The following is a 7,575-nucleotide window of genomic DNA, read 5'->3' as shown; positions in this document are numbered from 1 at the left end:
GTGTGTGTATAAAAATGGCTGTTAGGTGCTGTCAAAAATGGCTTCTGTATGAATTGTTTTGTGCTAGATGATTGTATGGTTTTTGTATGATTTTAACTGTGACTGGTTTTAGTTACTCAGTAGTGGAATGTCAGCCAGGGAGCCTAGGCTAGAGTTGCTTAGTAAAAGACTTCAAAGGGTTTACAGCCCTGACCAAGGGGGCAAAGTCCTCAGAATTATCCCCGCAGCTGCAATGCCCCTCCTGGAGGCCGAGGCAGTAAGGCCCTAGGGAAGAAATACAATGTTTTAAGAAACCTAAGTAACTCCATTTTTGTTTAACACTCCATCTCAGTTCCGAGACTTGACTCGTGATCCACTTTAGCCCCAGTGCTAGGAATTTATGACAGAAAGCCATGCACAATTCTTGGAGCCATAGATGGCGTTTGCTTAAGGCAGGTGTTGGCCACCAAGTGGTGTTGCCCCCCAGCCACCTAGGACTAAGAGTTTCTAACCAACCCGTTCTTCAGGGGGGCAAGACATGCCATGCATTCTGTTGGTCCAGGTGTGACTCGTAACCTCTTTTGGTCAAGCTATGGACCAAGGACATTTTTCTGTAAAGGTCAACCAATCATTATTTGCCCAGTTTAGCTTGCTTTAAATGTAAATGTTAACCAATCATGTAATTTCTTATGTAAAAGTTCCTTAAAGTTGTTTGTTCTATACTATAAAAACGGCGCTGATTCTATGCTCAGGGCCTCTTAGCGTCACGGGTTACCATATGCGCGGAGGACCAAGCTCGAGCTTGCAATAAACTGGCTCTTTGTAGCTTACATTGATCGTGGTCTCTGGTGGTCTTCTGGGGGTCCCCGAATTTCGGTATAACAGAGACAGTCACAGAGCAGATTATTCTATGACATCTTGACAAGTGATGCAGAGGATGGGGAGGTGGGTGGGATGAAGAATAGATTGGGGAATGTTGGAACAGTCATGGGGAATTGTCCATGGTAGTAGACAGGGAATATGGAGGTAGATAGGAAGTGGTCAGGGGCTACTAGAGAGACAAACAAGGAACATTTTCTGCCAAGGATATCCAGGACTAGTTAAACTGTGGGAGGGATTGGACTGGGCCAGACCATGGGAAACCTTGAAATGGAAGGAGGTGGCCATTCCTTTCATTTGGTTCCTGTCCCCACCTAGAGAAACGTCAGTACAAGTATAGTAGGCACTTCTCAGTCCTTTAATCCAACCTCATGACCAAGGTTTGACCCTCTTACTTCCTTAGCCTAAAACCAGTCTTTCGAAAATCAATCCCCTATACTCCCTGGACATTTTAAGATCTTTAAGATTGAAAACAAAAAAAAAAAGGCCAGGAGTATTGGCTTATGCCTGTCATCTCAGCTACTTGGAAAGTCAAATAGTTTGAGGCCAACTATAACACAAAGTTTGTGAAACCCTTCATTAACCCAAGAAAGTGGTCATAGTGGTAAGTGTAAGGTCCACCCTGGGAAGGCAGGGTAGACTCCTCCCTCCTCTTGGCTAAGTGTCCACCCAATACCCATGTCACCTAGGTTACTGGCACACCTGGAGGCAGTCACCCTCTCCTCCAAGGTCACATCCTAGGCCACCCCTAGTTACACCTCCCATCGGACTGGGGAGGGTCCCAGGCCCTGAGGTCACATCCGCATCCAGTGTGGCCACACCTCCCCTCCCCTCCCCTTCTCCCTGCCCCTTCCCTATTTAAACCCAGATGGGACAGGGACCCGCCCCTTCGGCCATGCCTCTCCACCAGTTCAGTAAAATAAACTTCTCTTCCTGCCTGAATATCGCATGGTGCTCTCTTTCCACAGCTACTTACTTTACCTAACAGTATGTACCTGAGATCTCATATACAGATGAGGCTACAAATAGGAGGATCTCCATCTGAGGCTACTTCAGGCAAATACAGAGACCTTAGCTAAAAAAATAACTAACACAAGAAAAGTCTTGGGGTCATGGCTCAAATGGGTAGAGCCACTGATTAGCAAGCAAAGGCCCTGGGTTTAACCCCCATCACTTGCAAAAAGATAACATGGTAACCTAACTCCTCAGAAGAACTACAACAGGACTAGTTGAACATTCCCAAATGGGTTGTGGAAGCCCTGGCAGTCAGAACCTTCTTCCTGATAGCAATATGTAACCCTGAAAATATTCTTATCCCATGGTGAAGGGTGAGGCTAACGTCGAAGGCGCAGCGAGTTAGCTTCACTTCACCAAGGTGAGGTTTGGGTTCGTACTGGTTTGGGCCGGTGGACATCTTTTAAGTCCATTTCATCACACTTTACAGGCAAGGTCCAAGAGGTGTTTGGCTTCCTTCACCCAATCCTGTTCCTCCCTGACCCTCATAATAGCCAACTTCTCGGAGTGGGGCTCAGGAGGCTTCTTTAAACGAAAGTGCACACGCCATACAACCATCCATCTCTTTCAATAACCGAGAGCCTGCCACTGCCCTCCGGGCAAATGAGGAGGAGCCGTGGGAAGCGTTAGAAGAACGTGGTGGGCAGTAGCTCCGCGGAGCTGTCTCTGAACCAACTGGATCCACTCCTCCAGTCCTCTTGAGCTCGATGCTGGCCCAGGCGGGCGTCCGCGTGACCGCGGGGGTGGGGCCCGCCCCGCCGCCCGCCCCGCCGCCCGCCCCGGCCAGCCGCCCACCCCCGGGAGGCCCCAGCGCCCCGCGGGCCGCCCCGAAGCCCCTCCCCGCGGGCGGAGCCCGCGCCAAGAAATCGCCTCCCGGGCCCCCGACGTCCAGCCAGTGCCCACAGGCTGTCCAGGCTGTCACCGCGAGGAGTATGGGGCTCTGATGGCCATGGACCGCTACAGGGGCTTCTTGGGGCTGCTGGTGTCGGCGCTGCTCGTCGGCTTCCTGTGTGTGCTCTTCACCCTCATCTGGGTCCTCCACTACCGGGAGGGGCTCGGCTGGGACGGGAGCGCTCTCGAGTTCAACTGGCACCCGGTGCTCGCGGTGACCGGCTTCGTCTTCGTCCAGGGCATCGGTACTGGCGCCTCCCGGGGCGCGGGCGGGGGTCGGGCGGAGCCGCGATCGGGCTCTGCGGGGTGCGCGGTTGTGCAGGCGCTGGCTGCGGGGCGGGTCCCGCCGGGTAACCTGGAGCCGCCGCCGGAGAGTTGGCACGCGTTCGGTGGTGCTCGGGCGTCCGAGAGAACCTGAGGCGAGATGCCCAAGTCCGCGCCGGGCGCCCGGGCGGAGCGGGCCTGCGCAGCAGGGGCGCAGAAAGCCTCCTGGGGCGCGGCCTTTCCCTGAACTTGGAAGCTCGGAGAGGGAGGCGGCGCGGGAGAGACGCGGGGCTGAGGACTCGCTTCTTCGGGGCCTTCCCCGGCCCGGGCTGACGCGGAGGCGCGCGCAGCATCCTCCGCCCCCCGAGCGCTGAGCTCCGCGGCGGCACTGCGCAGCCAGCGCAGGCTCTGGGTCGGTCGGTCCCGAGCCCTACTTGCATATGTGGCGGCCCCGAGGAGAAAGTTCCTCCGCGGAGCTTCCTGCAGGGCGGTGGTCCGAGCTCGCGGCGGGAGGTGCGTGGCTCCGAGGGGGTGCCCCAGTGCGGGACGCCCCGGGGGGCTGCTGTGCGTGTTCGGTGTGTGGCAGGCCAGCTGCTGCCTGCGGTCCCCGGGACGGCGCTGATGCGCTGGGGAGCTGTTTACTGTCTGGGCGCAGCGCCTGCAACGTTGTCCGGATCGTTTCCTTGGACTGTTTGGTTGAGGAACCTCGAGCTATGGCGCAAGCCTTTTCCCCTACTAACCACTTGCCCCAAAGTGAAATCCAGGCGGCGGCCTTGCGCATGCACTTAGAAAAAGAAAGTCGTGTGCTGGGGTTATGTTATGTCACAGGACATAATCGAGAGGAAAGGAACAGGTTCCAACAGGGATGCCAGCCGGCAGAGGGGTCTGGCCTGGCCTGAGAAAGCTATCTTTTTCTCCACCAGTATTTAACTCCCTCCAAACAAGCAAGCAAGCAAACAACAAGAGCACTGGCCTCATTCCTAAAGAAAAGTGGTTTGGTGTGTTTTGTGTTCCTGCTGTAAACTTGTGCTGCAGCTTTCCACCCGTGTGGCCCGCTTTCTCCCACTCCGGAATGTGGTGGAAGGTATTACTAACTGCTCAGATTTCCGAAGCTTCCCAGCCAAGACTGGCACCACGGTGAATCGCTGGCCATTTTTTCAACTCATCTTGCATTCATCGCAGCTATGTTGCCACTATACAAACATGAGAAGAAAACACACACACACACACACACACTCCAGTCTTAAAAACGCAGTCACCAAGAAGACCTCTTACCTTCCTGGTGGAGCGCTTTATTTTGATCAGAGCTGTGTGAGCACTTTCTGTTGTCAAAGTAGTGCAAATGGCCTCCACCTCTCCTCAGTCCTCCTGGTGGAGCAGTGCCCACTACCAAGAAACCCCAGAGGGTTGGAATATGTTCTGGTAGTTGAGGGTTAAGAGAAACTCCGGGGAGGACATGGGTTGCTTAACTTAGCAAAGAGGAAACCGTCTTTCCCTATGTTTACTGAGACACCGAGAAGATAAGTAACTTACTCATGGAAGTCCTTTCAGTGAATTTTCTTACTTTGGGGGATCATTCTTTGCTTTTATGGCAATATGCTTAATTTCCACCACGTTGGGATTTTATTTTTGTAGGGGAGGTTTTGTTTTAAGTCAGGGTCTTACTATGGAGCCCTGGCCCCTATAATGAAGGGCTAGGATTACAGGCATGCACTGCCACATGGCTCCAAGTTACCTTTCTAGAGAAGCTTAAAGTTCTACTTATGTATACTTTGAAAATCTTCATTCATGTTAGAGTCTATTCCGTAGTTTTCTTTAAAGGTTTTTTTAAAAAATGTCTTTCAACCATTGACTTCTTTTTTGGTTGATTTATACTTATTTTTGTGGAAAAAATATGTATCTGGATATTTTGGAAATTTTTACCAGCTGCTCTTATGCAACCCTTTTTGTTTTTAGACTTAGTCACTATCTTTTGGGTTGCTGTCACAATGTTTGCCCTGTTAATATTACCCATCCCATTTACTGCTTGGATCCTAGATCTACAAAGCATTTTAATCACATAGTATATTTAATTGACTTGAGCATGAATTTTTTCATACATGTAGACACATGCATAGTTCTCTCCAGTGTAAGAAGGAGTAAATAAAGAAACTCCACAGTTTCGGGTGGGTGACATTTCTGCTAAACCCACTGAGGTTGAAAATATCACCGCTGAACATGTTTTTAATATCCCTAAGCCCATGAACCTCAGTGCTTACAGCACAGAGCATTGCGGGGTGGTTGAAGCCTTTGGCTCGTTGCCACTGACCATATTAAAATCAAACAGATCAAATGTGAAGTACAGTGTCTTCCATTATAAAGGCCAAAGCTTGTTATATTGGTTCATCTTATGGCAAAGACTATCTATAGGTGACTTTGTAGTCTGTAAGAAACACATTATATTCTGACAGGCTTTATACTGTGTGTAATTGCTTTAGGGAGGAGAATGCTTGGCTTTGAGATTTCAGATTTCTAATAATGAAAATGACATAATCTGTAATGATATGTATCTGTAATACACAGATATATGGAGACGAGGAAAGAAAGATTACAGTACTAATATTCTTAAGCATGAATTTTTTTTACAAATGCAATCCAGTAAGCATACTTGAAACTATGTCAAGAGAAAGTACAAGTCATTTGAAACATCTTTAAAAAGTAAGCTTCAAAGAAAGCAAGGTTATTATTGTAGACCAATATAAATCTGTCTCTGTCTCTTTATTCCCTGTTCACCCCATTCTCTGTCTCTGTGTCTCTTCGTCTTTAATCTGTATTAATCTAAACATTGACCATCTCTTTCATCCCTTACCCACCCACACATGTATATTTTGAAGTGCACGTGTTCTAAAACAAAGTACAGCAGACTAAGAAATATTTTTTTCAAAATGTATTTTTTAGATATGTTGCCCAGCCTGGCCTCAACCGTCTGTGCTTAGACTATTCTGTCTCAGCTTCCCACGTAGCTGAGACTACAGGTGTGTGCCACTAAGCTCCACTGAATAACATCTTAGCCTCACGGACAATCTAGCTAATAGACTCTGGCATGACGAGTAGACTTTAGAAGAGGCTTTGTGCTTCTCTAAAAGGAATGGTTCTCATGAAATGTGTATATGGCTGGGAAATCAGAGAAACTGTCATTGTAAAGAAGGCCACAGTAAAGACTGAAGCAAATAAATGCTCTCAAAGTGCAGTTGACCTTTTAAAAGGTTCAACACGATGGAATGTGTTCTTTAGTAAAATAGAAAACTCAGGTGAGCAAAAAAAAAAGTCCTGGCAATTCTATACTCCACATGAAGAACTCCTTTTGTCCTGTAAACTGAAGGAAGAGAAATTAAATAGCTTAATGACCCCAGATTGGTTTTGTGGGACAATATAACTAATTCAAGTAACTTTTAAAAGGCTAACTGAAAGAAGAACATAATTTGTTGGTTTGTTTTGCTTTGTTTTTAGACAGAGTCTTGCTATATAGGCTCTCCTGGAAGTCGTGTTAGAAAACCCTATCAGAACAGTTTTTTTTCCCCCCAAAAGAGCGTAGGTGTATCTTTTTAATATGTCTAAAAGTGGCCAAATTCCATCTTAGTTGAAAAGGCTTTTGGAATAAAACATAGTAAGTAAGCACAAAGGAAAGAAAGAAAAACCCAAGTACCTACTACAAAAGGGGCCTTGGGGAGAAATTAAGCCTTGACAACAAAACCTCTTGCTCTTTTTTTTGTGGGGGGGGGGGGTCTAGTTGTGGGGCCTGAACTCTGGGCCTGGGCGCTGTCCCTCAGCTCTTCAGCTCAAGGCTAGCGCTCTACCACTTGAGCTACAGCGCCACTTCTGGCGTTTTTCTTTTTGCTTATGTGGTGCTGAGGAATCGAACCCAGGGCCTCAGGCATGCAAGGCAAGCGCTGTACCACTGAGCCACCTTCCCAGCCCTACCTCTTGCTCTTAGGGAAGTGAGGGTATTTACAAAACATAAAGAGACAGCTCAACTTTTTTGGGTGGGTTTGGGGAGGGTCAGGAGGCTGAAGCAGGAAGATATAAGTTCAAGGGCAGCCTAGGCTACAAAGTGAGACTGTCTTACAACATACAACAAAATAAAACAATTCCCCACATATGTGTTACAAATAAAGACACATAAATACAAATCTCTTAATGCAACCAGCAGAAATTTTTTAGATGTCATTTTCTTTACTGCTATATTCTGAGCATATAGAACTGGCACATGATAGACCAATAAATAATTGTTGAATGAATGATTATTTCAGTACCATCATCAAACTGTTAGTAACAATGTAGCTTTACACCCACTCATTTGTGATGTTGAGTAATAGCCTTTAAAGCAAACGTACCTCCCTACCCCCATCTCCTAGTGATTGTGCTGTTCAGCAGTGTAGAAGCACAGCCTCCTCAACCCCAGGAAAAAGTGGATAGGAGGTAATGGAAAGAGATCTTTACACTAAGACTGCTTCCTGCTCATTAGCATGTTACTACTGAAGGGCGATCTGTGCCTCCTTTCCCTGTCTA

The 7,575-nt window shown here is 48.1% G+C and overlaps 1 protein-coding gene across 1 annotated transcript in view; it reads left to right on the top strand.

The window, feature by feature from the left end:
- The first annotated feature begins 2,686 nt into the window (after positions 1-2,686).
- The window catches only part of LOC122120090 (plasma membrane ascorbate-dependent reductase CYBRD1), a 28,594-nt gene continuing 23,705 nt past the window's right edge, over positions 2,687-7,575 (top strand). The window contains exon 1 of the mRNA XM_042694148.1: positions 2,687-3,008. Coding sequence (XP_042550082.1) covers positions 2,816-3,008 — 193 coding nt within the window. The 5' untranslated portion in view covers positions 2,687-2,815. The remainder of the gene's footprint in view (positions 3,009-7,575) is intronic.

The sequence above is a fragment of the Dipodomys spectabilis genome, unplaced genomic scaffold (genome assembly GCF_019054845.1).
Source record: "Dipodomys spectabilis isolate Male_0828 unplaced genomic scaffold, ASM1905484v1 ptg000174l, whole genome shotgun sequence".
Classification (NCBI taxonomy): Eukaryota; Metazoa; Chordata; class Mammalia; order Rodentia; family Heteromyidae; genus Dipodomys; species Dipodomys spectabilis.
Note: the sequence above shows the minus strand (reverse complement) of the source record. Positions and strands in the feature narration are given on the sequence as shown.